General features: G+C 37.7%; 1 protein-coding gene across 8 annotated transcripts in view; it reads right to left on the bottom strand.

The window, feature by feature from the left end:
* Positions 1-19889, bottom strand: part of MAP3K4 (mitogen-activated protein kinase kinase kinase 4) — a 77293-nt gene that overhangs the window by 6412 nt on the left and 50992 nt on the right. For 5 of the 8 annotated variants that reach the window (XM_076333947.1, XM_076333949.1, XM_076333952.1 and 2 more), the window contains 9 exons: positions 17928-18006; positions 15569-15665; positions 14535-14651; positions 10151-10251; positions 8921-9001; positions 7210-7401; positions 6459-6529; positions 4021-4137; positions 2342-2501 (listed from right to left, as the gene is read on the bottom strand). In XM_076333947.1, coding sequence (XP_076190062.1) covers positions 2342-2501; positions 4021-4137; positions 6459-6529; positions 7210-7401; positions 8921-9001; positions 10151-10251; positions 14535-14651; positions 15569-15665; positions 17928-18006 — 1015 coding nt within the window. The remainder of the gene's footprint in view (positions 1-2341; positions 2502-4020; positions 4138-6458; positions 6530-7209; positions 7402-8920; positions 9002-10150; positions 10252-14534; positions 14652-15568; positions 15666-17927; positions 18007-19889) is intronic. The other 3 variants (XM_076333948.1, XM_076333950.1, XM_076333951.1) reach the window with 3 other exon arrangements.

Below are 19889 nucleotides of genomic sequence, written 5' to 3'. Positions count from 1 at the left end.
CTGTTTTGAACAGAGGGCTCAACCAGAGATGTCCAGAGGTTCCCTTCAGCATTAAATATTCCATCATTCAATCACTGAGCAGAACAGCTACCTTGCAAAAAGTGAAGTAATTATAATTGAGGAATCTGGGCTTAGCCCCAAGGGTTAAAATCCAATACCCAGAACAGAGATTAAAAAAGTAGCCCAAAAGACTTCATCACCTGCTACGTACTAGCACCAACTACTTTACACATTGATGCAGACTAATAAAAACCAGTGCAGCCAAGTGTTAACAGCCAGCCAAAACTACCCTCAGTTTGCTCTCACAACCACGGGTTGAAAAAGGATTCAAGGCAGCTGTGTCTTGCTTCATCTTTTACATTCATAGAACAGGATGCCATAATAGCATCTGAAAGACAACGGTGGCACAAGTGGACACTACTAACTGAAAGACTCAATTTTTGAGCACAAGGTACTTGCAGACACCAACTGCGAGATACATATAAACAATTACTCAAAGAATTGGTTATCTGCTGCTGAAAGATCAACAGTGACGTTTAGCAAGCTGGCCATGAGAGATGTAGTGTGATCTGACAGCAAAATTTCCATAGGAAAGCAGTTTTAACAGTCTGAATGACGTATTAGCATTCTTCCCTATCAGAAAAATAAGAGTGCCTGACTACATAAGAGCAAAAAGTAGAACCAGAGTTTTCTTTACTGCTGTTAGCCTGAAAACTTGGCGATGCAACGTTAGCATAAAAGGAGACAGAGAGCAAGAGACTTCCAATGTAACATCAGCACCCTTTATAAAAAAATCCCCTCTGTGATCTGTCTTCATATTCCGTCATTAAGTTTCGAGAAGGTCTATACATAGATGTGTCTGCAGTGACCCTCTGTTTATAGCTGCTGTTATTTTCAAGGAACACCCCAGCATTTGGTATGAGGAACCTGTTGCAACAGAAATGCCCTCAGATAACAAAGCATTACAGTTCTGTTAAACAGCTCTTACTTCACTGCATTTCCCTGATGAGAGGAAGACCTATTGGAAACGTATCCAGAAATCAGCAATGACAGAGCAGCACAAAAGAAATCCCTGTTAGCCAGCCTTGGATTTTGATCACAATGAGCTTCCAGGAGCGCTTAATCCAGCTAAGCGGAACCTGGATATGGAATGATCAAGTAAAGGGCAAGGAGGGCACTGTGAAAAGCACGGAGGGAAACCCACAACTGGAGAGAAACCTTTGGTCAGGAAGGAGAACCAGAAAAGGCAAGATCGATGGGGAATGGGAGTGAGGGAAAGTGTTTTCTAGGAAAAAAAAGCCAAAACTGACTCAAGAGTGGCCTACCTGGGTGGGAGGCCTCTGGATCGTAGATAGTTCTTTTCCCAAATGAGAAGCACGAGGCCAAAGGACCAAGAGCAACTGGGAACCTCCTACACTGCTGCGGTGATTCAAAACCCTGTGAGCAAGAGGGACATAGAAACCCAGCATCGTTGGGTTGCACTGCCTTGTCATAAAATGAGCATTCGCAGGGCATACTGTGTGCATTGCTTCCCCTTCCTTCCGTTAAGTTTCTGCCATAGGTGAGCAAAATATGCCAGACTAACAAAAACAAGATAACTAGACATGGAGGATGTTCTTGGAAGGCTCAAGAAAAGAAAAATGAATGTGAAATGTGGACTGACACTGGGTGCCTTAAGCAAATGCCAAAACCAACCCCCCTTCAGTTATTGTAGTTCCAGTCTGCTCATTTTGTAAGCAAAAGCTGCGAGCCAGGCATGAGTAGATAAATGTATGGCAAAAAACCCACTAGATAAGTAATTTTACCATATCCCTTCAACTTCTTTTAACAAGGCTTTTTTTACTGTTTTATCAACCATTTGTCTGAAAGACTAAAACTCTTCTGGAAAATGGGAATCACAAGGAAAAGTTCTGACGAACAACTCTAGCACTGTATGCTGCTTGTCAGCTCCCAGAAACACCACTGTTTCTTGCTTAGATGAGAAGAAAAACAACATTACGTAACTCAGTGTATTAGTACTAGAAATACAAGGACCCAAATTTGAGTTTGGATGAATCCCCAACAATCTTAACAACCTCTACAGAAACTATATAAATCATGGGCAGAATTTAGGAGTTTGCAATGCCAACTGTGAACTTTTTTTATGTGCTGCACTTAAAAAGAAGCGCGTAACTAGCCAGTAACTTGTAAATTGAAAATTGAAAAATGAGTGGAAGGCTTTATACACTTAATGGTTGTATAGATAATGTGCACTAATTCTGCAAATATGTCCCCCATCACTCCCCCCCACCCTCATCTACAACACTGAAACGACAACATTACCTTTTTTGGTTAACGTTACCTTTAATGTCTCGATGAACAATACCATGTTCATGTAGTACATTGATAGCAATCGTGATTTGCTTTGAGTAGAGCCTAATGACATGCTCCTGAAGGCCCAGTTTTGATACCTCCTCCAGAGTGCCCTCATCACAGTACTCCATGAAGATGTACATTTCTTCCTGTTGTGGGAACCAAACCGATTTCATTGGTTTTAATTTTTTTTTTAAAACACTGAATTAGGATCAAGTTTTCCTTCCATCCTCACTGTTTGTGAAAAGAGTAATGGAAGTACCATGTAATGTTTTAATGGAAGTACCTCTTACCATGGAATGTCCAATAAATCATCTCTTCAGAACTCTATTCTCTTGGGCATGCTTCAACCTAATATATTCTATCGCACAGCTATGGCAAATCTCTGCTACATGTCTATCTGCATCATTTGTAGGTATGTAGCTGATACTATTTGGCAGTATAAAATACGTTACTTTGGCATCAACCAAAAAGCACTCTGGAAATCTTGTATATTATTATTATGTAGGTATATTATGCAGAAATACAAAAAGATCCTGTGCATATTTAGAAAAAAGGTAAAAAGATGTTTTGGGCTTTTTGGGGTTTTTTTCCAGTCTCTCTCCCAGTTCCTGCAATATCATGTGTTGATTGCTTGGGGAGGGCAAGTTTTTTGTTGTCTGTGGCTTGAACAAGCACGCCAACTCTAGCTCACTTTAAGGAAAAGTTAGGTTCTTGTTCCCCTTCTCTGTCTCCAAGCCCAGCCAATTTCAGTCAGACTTAATTCATACGAAAAGATGGCAAAGACACTAAGCTCTTCGAACCAGCCTGAGAAACCAATGACCCAATGGCACAGACACCCAAAGTTGCGTCCCCAAGTAAAGAAATGCAGGCAGAAAGCAGCCTTTGTCCCCTTCTAAACCAGCAATGGGTCAGCAAATCAACCCATTCATATTGGGCAAATCAGTCAAAACCACACGTTGCTTTCCAGCCAGACACCAGGCGTCCTGTTCCCTGCCCACCTCACTGGGTAGAGATACAGAAAGGACCTGAGACTCACAGGGGGAGGTGGGAAGGGCACGTGGGAAGCAGAGAGTAATAAGAAGTAGGGTATCTCAGCACGCAACTCTGGACTCTAACTTCGTAAGAAAACCAAGCTTCATTAGTTCTGCTGCTCAAGCAAGAAAACTCATTTTTCCTTCTGAAGAGATGCTAGCTGAATTCCAAAAGATCTGCTTCCTTAAGATACTTGTCTGGCATCAAGACTTAAACGCCAGCACAAGATTTTTCCAGGAATCAACAAGATATTGGTACAACCTTTGTTGCTAACAGTGAAGGATTTTAGGCTGTCTAGTCTTTATCTACACACACAAGTTACCATACCGTATACAATATAGCTTGCTCTGAGAGCAGTTGAACAGAGGAGCAGCACAGAGTAGCTCCAGCATTACTTGCTCTATTCACTTATTGTGAACTTCTCTGTTTATGTACCAGTTCCAAAAAATTTCTCCAAACTATGTTTCCAGAGACTTCAACATTCAGAGGAAAAAAGACACACTGCAATTCACAGAGATATCCAGACAATTAAGCTAAACTAGAATGTTCTCAAGTAAAACCTCCATGATCCAAAGCTTCTTAAAATTTTCTCTCTGCCCTACAAAGAAGCCCCAATAATTTATGTTTTCTTACCCTATGGAGCTCCACACCAAAATAACGAACAAGATTAGGGTGTTTGATGCCTTCAAAAATCTTCAGTTCATCAGCTGTTTCTTTGATGGTTTTGTGATCATTAGGTTGAAATCTTATCTGCAAGAAAGATTTTTCATCATTTTGCCACTATTTCAAATTACTAAGGAACAACAACAAAAAAAACCCAAAAAAACCAAAAAACCCCACCCACCAACCTACCCCCCAAAAACAAAACAACCCATCCTAAACCCAAACCCAAACCACAAAAACAGCCAGAAAGCTCCCCCCCCGCCCCTTAAACAGCATCATCACACAAAAAGCTGCAAAATACCACCCCTTCATCCCCAAACTTAAACAAAAAAGAACACCAAACTATTTTTGGAAAACTACATACAAATATGATGATTTATAAACTTTATAAGAGCAAAATGCTGCCACTTAAATGTATAAATACACCTATGTGTGCACATATATCTCTCTTCCAAGCTTGCCTTCTAGCTTAAACGTGGTAGATAGACACAGCACAAGAGAACCTGAAAGTAACATCAGTGAGAGCTATCATGCAAGAAAGACTAGTGGCCAGGTACTTCATCAACAGAGATTCTAAGGGATTTCTTTGAGGGGTTTCTTCATTGAGAATGAGGCAGCTGCAAGGAAAAGGTGTGGCATGGAACAGATACAGTCATAAAGGTTTTGATGAAAGAAACAGGTTTTCATTAGTTCTCCTACAACATGCCGTGATGGATTTTTCATAAAGGAAAAAGTTATCAAATCTTCTGAAAAAAACTGATTTAAAGCTGCTATTGACACAAAGATAAGCCAAATGCATAGCAAGTTACGGAAGATGCTACTTTTACCATACTGGTAGAAAGCAGAAACTTCATTAATTGAGTACAGGACAACTGCTAGAGAAATAAATGCACATATTTTACCTTTGGTTGCTAGGATGTTATGATTGTTTTGTTCTGTATAACAATTCCAGGATACAGTTTGTACTCAAACAGTGGTAAAATTAAATTCATGGAGATTACAAAAAGGTGGCAAATGACATTCAAGTATTTTACGTATTTCCTAAGACTTCAAAGTTGCAATACTATTTATTTATAGTAAAGCTTGTCCACTATAATTTGTAGAGATTTTAACGACACTGTGGTTAAGACAGTAAAGTCTAAAGAAATCTCGGGGGGGTGGAGGGAATGCAATGTTTTTAACCAGTTTAAAAACAAATAAATAAATCTTCTCCCAAGGTACTCTTAAGGAAATCCAGAAAAGCCTTTTATTTGGAAGTTGCAAACAGTTTGCATTTAAGCCCACAGTGGGGAGTCAGGCAATGTTTCTTAGTGAAATAATTCTGGAAGTTAAAAATACTACAGGAAAAGGCAGCATACTGTATATTTAGCCTACTAGTAAAGTGTCTGTCAAACAAGGTCCATTTAACTTATTTGAACTTCTGCTAAAGAGCACACACCTGCTGATTTGTAAAAAGCACCTGCATCTAGAAAGCAACTTTGAATTCCAGAAACAGCGTGTGCTACTGATGGGGGGGAAATGTTATTTCATTGGGAGGAAAAACACCAAACAAAACCCCCACCAACAACAAAATTTCAAGTGTTGGTATTAGTTAGTCAGTGAATGAGTATGGCACAAGAAGTTAAGCACAAGCCCAGTCTTGCTTTTCCACACCTTTGAGATCACATACATATCGTGCGTGTGGAAGAACTGGCTCATAAAATGTAACTGCTCTAGCATCAAATGGCTGGCATGGTAACTGTTGTGAACAGTTGATGCTCGCAGTTGTCTGAAGACGCAGAAGTGCAATAAAACTAAACAATGCAAATATTTTAAGAAACAAGGTGCTGTAGGGAAAACGGATCTCTACGCCTACACAGCTTTACTTGTTTCTATCCTGAAAATTAAACTTTCTGTACCCACCAGGTTAGCCAACAGTTTTGTGACTCAGCCTAGCTCACTTAAACTACAGGAGAAGCTGAAAAACATCTGATGTGACACTTCCTATCTTTTGCTCTAAGGAATGAAGAAAAAAGGAATAAAATGTGAGATGAAATATTACAAAGTAAAATGTAAGTTTGTGTATTTTTTATTTCCAAAATAATTTAAGATCTCTTAACGGGAGTTCACGCATATTAAGCAAGCATTCATTAAGTTCACAACATCCCTGTGAGATTAGTAAAAAAACAATATCCATTTTATATACGTTTAAATTGAAAGTTGTAAACTGAAAAGAAAAAGCTTAAGCAACTTAAGGAGGAACAAGTGATAATAGCAGATGTGGCTACATGAAGAAACAATTTGTCTTCCCATCCTTTCCCAGTTAGCTAACAATGGTGTTCAGAAATCCTTAATGCCTGCTAAGTCATACATGTTTGGTTTGGAAAAAACCCAAGGGCAGCAATGATTCTTGTATGCAGAGTACTCACTTCCTTCATAGCCATCAGCTCTCCAGTGTCAACACTGATACAGGTATAGACCTTCCCATACTGGCCTTCACCTGTAGAATTAAAATAAAAATAAGAAAAATTAATTACACTACATTCAATAAGCAACATGTACATCAACAGCAGTAAGAAAACATCACTGAAAACTGAGCTTGCCAAGGTTATTTACCTTTATTTTCATTTAAAGTTTCAAGTAGCTTTTATCCTATAACACCTAATACTACATTCATAGTCCTGAATTCAAGCTGATTAAAAGTAAAAACATTAACAGGCTGACCTGAAAAAACTTCTCATGAATACGAGGATTTTCCCCACAAATCCCAAACCAGAGAGGAAACAATGATCACACGGGGGAAACAACAACAATATTGGTGAATTAAACAAATCCCAAAGTTTGTGCTCATTTCCATTCATATTTCTGGTTCTTCCAAAACCAGAACTCAAACATTTTATAGGGTTAAACACATGCAGGAATCGCAGGATCATACCTAATTGTCCTAACCAAATCCTTCTCCTCCTCTGTTTCTTGTTATTTGAACAGTGAAAACCTCACTGAAGTTATAAATAAAGGAAATCCTAGCTGCAACAATATTTTGTATTTTAACATTCCAATTTCAGTAAAGCTGATGCTACCTACACAGAGACCCAAGATTTCAAAAGATAGTCTTAGATTTCCTTCAAGAATACCAAGCTTGGTATTTTAGCCTGATAAATGAAGGTGTAACGAACGTACCAATTTTGTTTCCTCTCTGCCACTTGAAAGTCACTTTTCTCAAACCTACATGCATGACATTATCATAAGATTTCGGTGTGTCACAAACTTGGCCAATGATGTTCTTCCTCCTCATCTCTCTGTATCTCCTTTCTTCAAACAACTGAACAGACTTTTGAACAGCTTCAATCGGTGCTTGCTTGGAAGCAGTGTCTAAAAAGAGTGATGAACAATTTCCTTGATTGAGAAATATTCGCTGTGTTTATATTTTGTTACCTTTTGATATCACGTGAAGTGACCTGAGTTAGAAGACAACTATTTTGTGAGTCTAATTTAAGATGTAGGAAAAGAATAAAACACTGTAGCAATCACATATGAAACTATCACTTATGAATCACATATGAAACTAAAGTAAAATGGGAGTACTGGTAGTTTTCTAATCATCTCTTACTTGATTCAAGGAAATTAAATGTGTGAAATGCAACGCACTTGTTCGCATTTGGCCTGTAACCAACCACCGACAGATAGTGGAAATATGTTTGGGTCATTACGAGCACCAAGAAAAGAAGGACAGGTAAGGTTTTGCTCTACGGAAATAGGAGAGGTTTCTTGGAAAACTCATAGCATCTGTTATTTCAAAGATTTAGAGGTATTAGATAACTCCAGCTTTGAAGTCTTATCATGAAACTCACTCAGAATCCTAGTGAGTAAGGCCAGAAGAAATCTCAGGGCGGCATTAATTTATCCCCTCCTTGTAAAGCACAAAAATTACACATCTGTCAGTGTTGACAGACAGTAGTCTAACCTGTTTCTAACTCCAAAAGATCGAGATACTGATACTCTCAAATGATATATTTTACTGCCCACCTATAATTAATACCACTTCACCTACACTAAATCTGCCTCGCTGTGGTTTGAAACCAAAATCTTTGTCTTATTCACAGTGGACAGTAAAACCAGTTCCCATTGCAGCAGTCTTCCAGAAATTTTCAAGTTTTCCCTCATTCTTCTTTTCTAGTTTAAAGAAACTCAATTCCTTCAGTGTTTATGTTCTGAACAAAAAATAAGCCTTCTAGATATCAGAAAAAAATTTTGCCGTTCTTCCTGTGTTCTGTCTGGGCCACATAATGAGACCAGTTTTTATGTGACAGAAAACTTTTTTCTAATGTTTCATGAGGTTCCATCCTACCAGAATATACGCAACCAAGCTACATGTATATATCTGCACAGTATAGGAGTCAAGTTACTTTAAGTTTCATGAAAATAAGCAGCAGGACAGAGAGGAAGGGGCCCCACAATAGCCTTGAATTCGGGAAACAGTGTAGGATCACACGCTGTTAGACACCCAAAGTAAGAAAATGCCACGCTGGGGAGAGATCTTAGGCAGTGAGGAAGTGCTTCCTACTGTCATGCAATTCATAACTGGGCACTGAATAGGGACAGCAAACTTCTGCAGTTCCTATAGTGATAAATGTACTCATTTTGCAGAACACTGCTAGCACCTTTCAGAAACTGAAAAGATGTAACTTTTATGACGTTTAATTACTCCTACCTCAGAGAGTACACCTTGTGATTTCGTTAGCAGTATCTTCTATCTGCAATCAGGATTTTATTTTTCCCCTTCCTACGTACAAAGCTGTGAAAACCTTTTCACAATCAGCATTAAGATTCAACCTTTTATTACGGCACTAGTTTAACAGACACTACATTATAGTGACTCCTAAACACCTACCTTTGGTCTGGTTGATTAAAGTTCTGAGCTCCCAACTCCGCCGTGACGAGACACTTGAATCTCCTCTTGGATACGATGGTTCTAGAGAAATAATACTGTGAGCATAAAATTGGCTTTATCTCATATTAAGGATTATGCCACTATATTCAGCAGAAGCTGAGCTCTTACATATCAGGACTAATACACCCTACAAGTATGAGGCAATCACATAGCAATGTATGCTCTCGAATTCAAAAGTGACTTATCTTTAGAAAGCTATTCTGAAATAGGATTTAATTTATACAGGAACAGAGATCTCCTTCCACAACTGAGGGAAGCACTTCAAGTCAGGGCACCCAGAATCAAATATGTAAGAAATCCGTAGGAAAACAATCTTCTAAGGTTCCTTAGAAAAAGACCTGTATTCATTCCAACCTAAGCCAGTTTCCCATTCATACAGATACACAAAAAAAAGGAGTAAGCATGAGGCAGACAATATTTTCAACGTCTGCTTAAAAAAAACAAACCAAAAAAATCCCCCACACCTCTTTGTATAAATTTTTAAAGCATTTCTTTCTTCAAAATCCACTTCATTTTGCAGGATGACCACAATATCAGCTCTACTTCGCTTGGGATTTTGTACTTCATTTTAATTTGCACAGAACACACTATCTTAACAATCATTGTTTCAAAGTACTTGTTGTAATAAATACCACATACACAGGGGCTGGGGAAACCTGAAGGAGGAGCCCTGATCAGGACATCAAGTCACACACCCTGTCCCTTCTTCCAGGATACAAATACTTGCTGTTATTTGAAAGATATACCGCATATTTGAAAGAATACCGCAGTGGTAGTTAAAGAACTGGATAGAAAACTCTTCACTGTCCAGTTCATACCTCATTAACAGCATTTAGAAATTTACTATCAAATGGGGTATATAATACAGCAATCATGTTACTCATTTCATTTTGAACACTGTAACTTAGTAAGATACCAGGAAATTCCTTCAGGTACAATTCAGAAACAATATGAAAGGTAAGAGAATAATGGGTATGTCTGAGAACAGAATAACTTACTCTGACAATATAAGACTACAATATAAGCCTACAAGTTAAAAATCTAAGCTTTTTGAATGGAAAAAGGTGAAAAAGTTTTTTGGAAAGGGTAAGAACTTGGAACAGAGAGAAACATGTTAATGACATAAATCATCTGCACATCCAGGTCACAATCTGTTACTGTAACAAGCACCTTCTCGCTCTTCAGTGGGACTGGAGTGACGACTAAGGGATCTGAACTGCAACTCAGCTGCTATTGAAGCCAGTCGATCATTTTCAGGGACACTGGAACCCCTGTTAAAAAAAGCCATTGTACTAATTAACTTAGCATTGCACTAAATAACTACTACTGACGATTTAACTGCAGTTTTAAAGAGAAAGAACCTCTGAAGCCTAGGGCATGAACTATGAAAGTAACATGAAAGAGAAACTGATGCTGAGAGGTAAACTGAAAACCCTTTCTATGCTTTTTTTCCCCCCAAATGAAGACTTGTTATATAATTTTAGTTACGCCACTCTGTGAAAAAACCCTAAGCTTCAAAAGCATAAACTACTTGAAACTGTTACTTGTCCATAACAACAGAATCCATTTTAATGACTTGTAACATACTACTAAGACAGCTGCTGCAGGATGCAGCTAGTGCCAGGTTTGGATGTACAATCTGAAGTGATTCAGCTGGGTGATAACGTGAGCCACGTTATCAGATGAAGGGTGGTAACTGAATTCATATGCTCCTAGTGTGCTGCAGATACAGTCATAGTCCATAATCATTAAGTCAAAACTAGTGGGAAGAGCCACAAGCCAGCTGACAGGAAGGACAGTGTTAAACGACATCAGCTTGACTGCTTGGAGGCCCTAGCTCCTCCACACAGCACAGAGCAGAATTAGATACCTCAGACTGAGACCCAGATGAATAAGCACGCTGAACAGAAAGGGAAACAATACTGAGAGAAATGAGTCTTAAATCCTTAAATCTTCAGGAACCTTTTCTCCAGCCCAAGACATCGATCAATCCACCCATGTTTTAGAGCCATAAATTCCTCATTAAAGTCTTTATACAACTCCTCCCTTTTGGACGAGGCTCTCTTTCAATTTTTAAAGCATGGTCGGGAAGCGCTGTGACTGATGCCTCCTTTAACACAACACTTTAGAGGTATGAGCTAAACATTACTGGAAAGCGGGGAACATCGTTAAATCCTTCACTGAAAGCCAACAACTACAAAAAGTTGAAAGATACCTGGCATCACAAAGTGCACACACCTATGAAAGGACTTCCCTACAGCCCTAAAATTGCTTCCAAATTGTATCCAATTATTACCTAATAATATTAAAAGAAAAAAGAAAAAAAAAAAAAAAAAAAAGAGAGACAATCTTCACAATCTTGAGAACAGAAGCCAAAACCCAAGACACCCCATTCCTATGCGAACGTTCTCAATACGATGCTTGCTTTGCACTCCCTACTACTGCCAACTAGATCTTTCAAGTTTGAGAGGGAACTGAAACTGAACTAGTGAAAATCCTCGGTACTCTTCAGGAAGTCGAGGTTTTAATCAGCAAGAAGGCTGAGGTTATTCTCAGCACATACAGAACAACAATTCTAGATGCACAAAGAGCCTAAAACCAAGCAAAGCTAAACCACCTCTAAAATGAGGTAGTAGCTGAACAGAGGACCTTAAGTATCATAGCTTTGAATGCAGGTGACTAAAATCCATTTCAGGCCCATCTTAGCCACCCAGATCTTTTACTGTGTGTGTCCAGAAAGACTGTGTGCATGTTATTAGGCAAAGAAATAGAATAAGAGAGAAGGCGGCTTGCTAAATTTCTGCTCCAGTCCTGGATAAATATAAAATGATGAATAATAACCCCAGCTAGCTCAGAAATTAAACATTTCTAAAGGTCATTAGTATGAACATACTGTAAATGTATAACCATCAGAAAGCTCAGTGTAAACAACCAGGTATTGCTGCTTTGGATTTTACCTTCTAGTTATATTAAACTGATTTTTTTTTTTTTTTTTTTTTTTAAAAGAAAAACTTCAATAGAACTATGGTGGCATTTGTGCACTACGCACTGCCTAGTACAACTGATTTATCAAGTTCCCACATTCAATTTTTTATAGATATTTAATGCCTACAATCATGTCATAAATGTCTAAAGAGTTTCTGAAAAGCGTACAAAGTTTCTGTTTCTGTGCTATTCCAGCAGCTGGATCCCACGCTTCTTGCATACAAAACACTTTCTTGATCCAACAGATTCCATTTCTCTTTTGGAGCACAAATAAATGAAATCCATAATTAAGACTGCAATCTGTTAAAGTTTGCAACTTTCTTTTAACTATATTGAACAAAGAAATTTGCTATAAATATATTACGTTGTAGTATTTTGCCTTCCTCAATAAACAAAACCCCTAAAAAAACCCCAACAGCCTCCAAAACCCTGTCTCTGCTTTATATTTTTTTTCTTCAAATTCTTCCTAGGTAATACAGGGGGTTAAACAATGCTACTTAAAAATCCAGGCAGTACATTAAAAAAAAAAAATCATGGGATATTTTACTAATAAGCATTAGAAAAGTAAAAACTGAGAGCTCTAAGAAAAATACAAGTGTTTGAAAAACAGGCCTAGGCAATTCGACTAAAATGCTGCATTCACATCAACTTTCATGTTACAATCCATTAAAGTATTATGCATTTGATTGCAGCTAAGAAGTAGAATTCTCATTTCTTTTCTTCCTAATGACTATCTTCTTGAACTAGAAGAAACTGTCAAAATGCCAACCTTCACACTTTGATCAGTATTTGTGTAGGACACACATGCAGAAAACATTAAAAGAATATACCACTGTATTCAAGCGTGTCAAATTATAAACCTGACAGTTGCATTGAGTGGTATAAAATCACAACAAAGCCTACAACTATTAAAAACTAGTCTCCTATCTCCCTCCTGAAAAATTAACTAACGTCAAAGATATGCCTTGGCTCAAAGTGCTGTACGTATTCTAGAAAAAAATCCCCTTCATATGTTGTTTGTTTTACAATCAGTCTTTACACAAGTTCTGCATTTTCAAAATCATAAATACTAATTAACCATCGCCCTGTCAGCTTATAAAGCTGCCAGAACCTCTCAGTGAAAATTCTCTAGAATGTTACTTACTTGAAAAGGGCTTTTCAAGTGCGTAGTGCTGCAGACTACTGCCTATTCTGTCTTTTTCAACAGGGGGTTTAAAACAGAAGCATGAATGATATATAATAAACACATGTAGTTTGAATGACAAAAATTCAGGATGTATTTTCAACCAAAAAAAAAAGGGCCCATACTCACAAGCTGTACATCTAGAGGCTACTGTAGGGTGCAAGTCACATCTTATCATAAAAATAAACTGAAAAGAGTTGCAGGAAAGATTTTGTATAAAAAGTGGCAACTTACTTCCCTCTTAACACCTTAACGCATGCTTCTGCTGTGCATCTGGTAATAAATCTACAAACCACGATGGTTTGCTGGCTAACAATTGAAAATTAATTATTAAAAAATAAATAATTCATAATCAAATCATATCTAAGTTCACTTTGGTCACCATCAATCTGTTGTTCCTTTACTACCTGTTCTTTCTTTTCTCTACGGCTGTGTGATACAGTCAGATCATGTGTCTCCGTTCATACGAATCTCTTGTACAAGACAGCTTTTGGTACTCTGCAGTAGAAATAAGAATCCAAAATGCTATTTATAAACCCTAAGATAATATCATTGTGTGAATAGCAGGATTTTCACAGTCAGGGGTGCAGGGGGAAAAAAAAAGAAAAGGAAAAAAAGAGTAAATTTAGAAAACTTGGGAGATATGCCAACGGTCTGACTGTGGTATGGGAAGAAGGAACACCAACAGTCTGAAATGTAACAGCCAAATCAGAGGCCAAAAAGCAAGAAAGATACTAACATAGGTCTGCCAAAAAAATTCACTCGTGACCTCTGCAAACAGACGATACGGGAGTGGTTTCTGTTACATATTCTGATACAGGAATGGTTTCTTTCATATTAAGTGTATTCTGCACAACCCTAAGAAGCCAAAGGTGTAGCAAGAAATAAAAAAACCTTCCTGAAAACTTACATGTTTAATTCTGTGTTTGCCACTATATAGTATTTCAAAATATTTATGGCAGACCATAACAATACCAAAAGTGTTAGCTAACATTAAAAAAAAAAAATCCTTGGGCTTATTTGCATGTTATAGTCATCTTAGTGCAAAGTGTTAGTTATCAATACTAATTATTTAGTAAAATGATACCAATGAACTGACTGGCATACGTTAATTTCATGGACATTTTTACCGAGCAAATTTGTAATCTACGTCAGAACCGCATGCTTTAACTACCATACTGCTAGTCATTTTAAGTCTGAAAGCGGTCTTATCTACTTCTAAGACGTAAGATTTTGCTCAAGTCAAACATGAAGGAAGGAGCCAGTGGAAGACATGATGGGACGGAAAAGCATGGTGCAAATGATCTATTAGGATGCAAGTATGCAGAAACAGTTATATGGGTGATGTAAGTAGAATGAGGCTGCTACGTCATGGAGCGGAGCTACCTGGTATCATTTGCACCGCTGACAGGTTTGGGTTGAGCTGAGTCGCTACCGACAGGAGCGGGGCGACTGACAGCAACGCTGCAATGGTTCCGTGCATCACAAGGGACACTCCGCGTGCTGTGGCAAGAAGAAAAACTTCAGGAAACAGTTTAAAAAAAAATAAAAAAGTGTATGGAGTTGAAAGTTTATTTTAAAAATAAAATTTTGAAGTGTGCATAATGAGTCCCGATTTTAAAAGGTTTTCAAGTACATAAAGACTGTTATGTGGAATAATTCTGGGTCTCAGAAGCTTCAGGGGCTGCCAATATGTACAATAATAATCTTCAAAATAAAAATCTCCAAATCTTTAGAGTAGTACTAGCTTCTGCCAACAGCTAAGCAACTTTCAAAAAAAAAAAAAAAGTCAAGTGTAGAGTTTGACACTGTGCTGATCATCTTGAAAAATAAGGTCCTCTGTGTAAAAATATGCATGGCAAAGTTTATTTTGAAATTTTTAAAAACTATTTTTGCATTAATTCTCATGTCAACACTTTCAAAGGGAAGCAAAACCATCCATTGTTTTAAGCTCCTTCACAGCAGGTTGGTAATGACGCAGAAATGCCACCATATTCCAGAATGCTACATTTTTAAGTCTTACCTATGCTAAACTACAGAAAGCATTGTCACAGGCATGTATGCAGACATTCAAAGTGGGGAAGGACATAAAAGTCTTGTTAATGAGCAGTTTTCACTGAATTAAAGCTTGTTACATTGAAACACTGTTTTCAGGAAAGACAAAGGGGATAAGAATGACTTCAAAGTGAGAAAGCATGCATCAATAAAAACTGTAAAATAACTGTAAAATTGGGGGGGGGGTGGGGAGAGAAAGAGAAACTATATTGTCCTTAAAAGCACATCGATAAAATTCGGATCACTAACATGCTAATTTTTTCTAGCTGCTTTGCCCTCAACAGGGAAGAAAAGGTGTTCCACTTACTAACAGCATAGCCAAGAGAGGATAAACTAGTTTAGAACTCTGTACTAATGCTAAATACCTGAAGCCTTCAGGCGTGGGGATGATAAGATGAGGATTTGGTGGATCACTATGGCACCGAGGTACTTTTACAGGACGGGGACTGTTTCGATGAATAGCTGCAAACATAAAAAAGGTAGCACATTTACTCAGATGTCAGAAAAACCTCTGTTAGGGCCATTTCAAGACACAAAATTTAAAAAAAAAAATCCTATTTTACAGAGTTAAGTGTGAACTGGCACATATTTTCTTATCCTTTAAGAAAAATCCAAATTATTCCAATTTTAAATACATAAATTGTATGTATTAATATTATTCATTTTATTGTATCACGTAACTCATCTATAAAATAATGAAAATTCTCCAGTGAATTAAAAATTAGGAATTAGAAGATGTGTACTTACTTCACTAAAATTACATCTTCATTATTTCAACTTCACAGATTACAGATGTTTTGTTATCTTATTGCAAAATAAATATCAACAAACCAAATAATAATTAAAAAGCAAACAGTGTTATTATGTTCCTTTTGGATCAGAATTAGTTTTTGCAGACAATAATAGAAAGCAGAATGAGCTGGGGAAAAAACCCACATATGGCAGTTTTACCCATACTAATGGCCCCCTTGACAGTCTGCACCAAGGAAGTGGTACAAAGGGACAGGGTCAAACCTAAATGAGCCGTCATTGTCCTCACGCTTAGCTCATTCAGTGCCTGTAAGAGTAGTCTGCAGCATCTTCCCCTTCCCTCAACCCCTCCTTAATTAGCCAGAAAAATATTGTGGCAGTCACATCGCAAGATAGCTGACTGCCCATCAAAACATGAGTCAGTACTTTCTGCCAGGCTAGGTTAATCAGTGAGCTGAGTTTCTGCCTTGTTTGCACTACCAGGACAAGTAAAAGATGCCAGGGCCAGATGTTGTCCTGTTATAATTCACAAGGACACTAGCGGAAGACCCAGAAGGCAGAACCTAACCCACGTGGGTGGACATAGGCTGTTTCACAAAGCAAAAAGACAGGATAAAACACCAGGAGACCCACAGCTATGTGCCTACAGGCAGCAGCATGAACACAACTGGATCCTCAGTTGTGTCTGGGAAGCTTTGGGAAAAGGGGTAAAGATCACAGCGGGTTTAAGTCCCTCAACACGGTATGCAAATGGAACTAGGAATTATTATTTTTCTCCTGACCACAAGACAGAAAGGGGTATCTGCAATATCTGCAGCCAGGATACAGTGTACGTTTAGTTAATGTTTCTTTCACATGTATTAAAGTTTCAGCCTGCTGTTCAAGTCTGCGCCATCCATCTGTGTCACCCCCTCCCCATGCCTCTGAGCCAAAAGCTGTCAAGCAATTTAGTTAGTGTCATCTGCTGTGTCTGCAATAGCATTTATAAGAGTTTCGGTACTTTGGCATCATCGTGCTAGTGATTTACCTAAAATGGGCCTTCCTCTGAACAACAGTATCAAAAGTCAATGTACAGGTTTTGCGTCACAGTACAGAATTTGCCTAAAATTTATTTTAGACTATGCTTCTTTCCAAAGGATTGGACTGGCCTTCATTGTGAAAGGTTTCTCAGCTATAAGAGTTTCTCATCAAAATTATATCAAAACTGAAACTTTCCTGAAATACTGAAAAACCTCCTCTTGCTTGAGTCAAATTACCTTCCCTTCATGTCTTCTGCCATCAACCCTGTCCGGGAAGCGGACATCAGGAGAAAGAAAAGAAGACGTGGTATTTTGAAAGTTAAACCAGTCAATGGACTTGGGAGGAGAAAGAGAGAAACAGTGCTGAGAAAGAGATATGTAAAAGGGAAACACAGCTGAGGAAACATCCTTTTCTCAAGATAAACAATGAAATATGTTGATGTCACTCTAATGCCAAAGATAATTTTTACACTATGACAAATTTTGTGATATTGGAGAACTATTTCCCACAGCTCTATCGTCAAGCCCCCAGGTGTAAATCCTCTGTACCTCAATACTTATATAAAGTCCATCAGCAGTGTAAATATCTGCAGTGCCACAATTAAATTTTGGGAGAGGAAGCTGTAACTGCCTCCTTAAAGTTATAATCACTTCTTTACCCAACCTTTAAAAAAATCACAATCTTTTTCCAGAAGATCTGCAAGACTTCACAGGGATTCAAGGACAAAAATCAGAGGAAAGCATCTGTAAAGCTTTTAAAGTTCTTGAGTAAAACCCCCATGTATTTATTTATATTTTGTCAGGCAATAATGGTTTCACATCAACAATCATGAAAAACTTAAAACTTAAAAATACTTTTATTGGTATTTCTAGCATTTTAAAATTACTTTACAATCAAAATTCTGTAACAATAGCAGCAAAGCTCCACAACAAATGCCAGTAACTTCTGCCTTACCAAGGTACAAACCTGTAACAGGACTGTGTGGTTTTCCAATAACATGGCCAATGCACTCATTCATCAGAGCTTGTAAACTCTAGAAAAGACAAACAGAAAAAGTTGTGATGTTTTATGTTCAAGAGAGCCAACAGTCATATGGTAAAGCTAGCAGTAATAAAATGACACTGGTTAAGTGTGTAATCTGTCAAGTAAGCACCCCCACATTCTATCAATTATATTAAAGTTCTGGATTCACATTAGGGTTTTGACTACGTTGATCTTTTTTTTTTTAAGCTAGAAGTCTTAGTCTTGTCTTGCCTTTTGGCCTTGTCAAAATTACATAACCATAAGAACTGAACAATGATACATCATAAAGAACATTACATAATATAAAGCTAGTGGAACTTAAAAATATCCATTGTAAATAAAATTAAAAATCAAGCGTGCTGGAAAAAGTTGCAACAACCTCCTCTGCCCTCCCTCTCCCCAACCCAAGAAGAAACACCCAAAGAAAATGGGTGAGAGTATGACAGCCTGAATCACAAGACTAAAGTCTGTAAAACAACAAATATGAAGCACTGCATATTAAAAGAAATCCACGTTCCTTATCTGCCCATGAAGTTAGCAAAACTTTCACGGAAGGGTGTTTAATAGTTAAACCACTGAACTGGGGCTCAGGCAATCTGAGCCTAATTACTGGGTGTACTATTAACTGTGTATGTAACCTTGGACAAGTTATTAAATCTTCCTCTGGTTCAATTTACTTGTCAGAACACCAGGGATAAAATATGTCTTCACAATAAAGAATTAAAATTATGTTCTTAGGTACAGTTGCTATGAAGGCCACTTCTATACACCAGTCATTCAGACTAGTCAAAATTTCTTCCAGAAATTCAGAAACTTAGTGAAGACCAGGAACTTGAAGCTAGATTAACAAAAAAACCCCACAACTTAAAGAAGGAAAAAAAAAAAGAAAAAGAGTGTTTAGTCTGTGATTGGCATATCTTATCAACCCAGACTGAGCTAGAATCTCAGCTTTAGATCTAGACTGCCCTTCTTCTATGACATCAGGTATTATTTAAATAAGAGATTAGGATCGACATACGCATTTCTAGGTGAAATGCCATGACCTGTGTTATACAGGAGTCAGATTAAACAAAGTGGCTTCAAGTGACGCTCTCCAAAACTGAAATGCAGTTAAGAAAGCAAAAGTTCAGAAATGCAGTTAAGGTTTTTGTTTCCCACCTTTCTCTCCCACTTGCTCAAAGTCTGACTTCACTCCATCTTAAATAACACTGGCTCTGAATTCTTTTCTCGGTACATGTGAAACCTCTGTCATAAAAACATTCTATTTGAAGAAGTGCCGTGATATCGTAGATAGTTATCAGTCAACAGAAACAAACTCACGCATGATTGCTTTTTAACTCTCCTTCAAGGTCACAACAAGGTTATCAATTCCATTTTTGGACAAAGTTACCAGTTTATAATGTCAAAGGCAACATTAGATTTTCTGAGCTTCTTTCCTCCTTAGAAGCCTCCCTCTAAATACTGAAGAGATCTCTAGCAAGACAGTATCACTAAAATATACATGTATTACTCTTCAAAATACCAGGTGTTTTAGAAACTGTGTCAAAGCAAATAAAGTTGAGGGGCTACTTCCTAAAGCTAAAGTATTAGTGTATTTCAAATACAAGCTTAACTCTGCCATTTAGGCAGACAACCCTTTCCCAACAACGCACACATGTAAGTTACTTACATAACTTACTTGGGAGCTCTTGATAAAAATGTATGTGAAAAAACCTAAACTATACAGTTTCTGTATTACGTAAGATTAATGTGGTTGGCATTTCATAACACATCCTGAAATTAATAAAAATCAGGGATGCCGACACTCACATTCTGCTATTTTGTGGCAACTGTGCTTTCACATCTCTGTAGTACTGTACCAAGATCAGAGAAATAAATTCTCAGAATTTTATT

The sequence above is a fragment of the Aptenodytes patagonicus genome, chromosome 3 (assembly GCF_965638725.1).
Source record: "Aptenodytes patagonicus chromosome 3, bAptPat1.pri.cur, whole genome shotgun sequence".
NCBI lineage: Eukaryota > Metazoa > Chordata > Aves > Sphenisciformes > Spheniscidae > Aptenodytes > Aptenodytes patagonicus.
The sequence above is the reverse complement of the archived record's forward strand: the minus strand, read 5'-3'. Positions and strand labels throughout refer to the sequence as shown.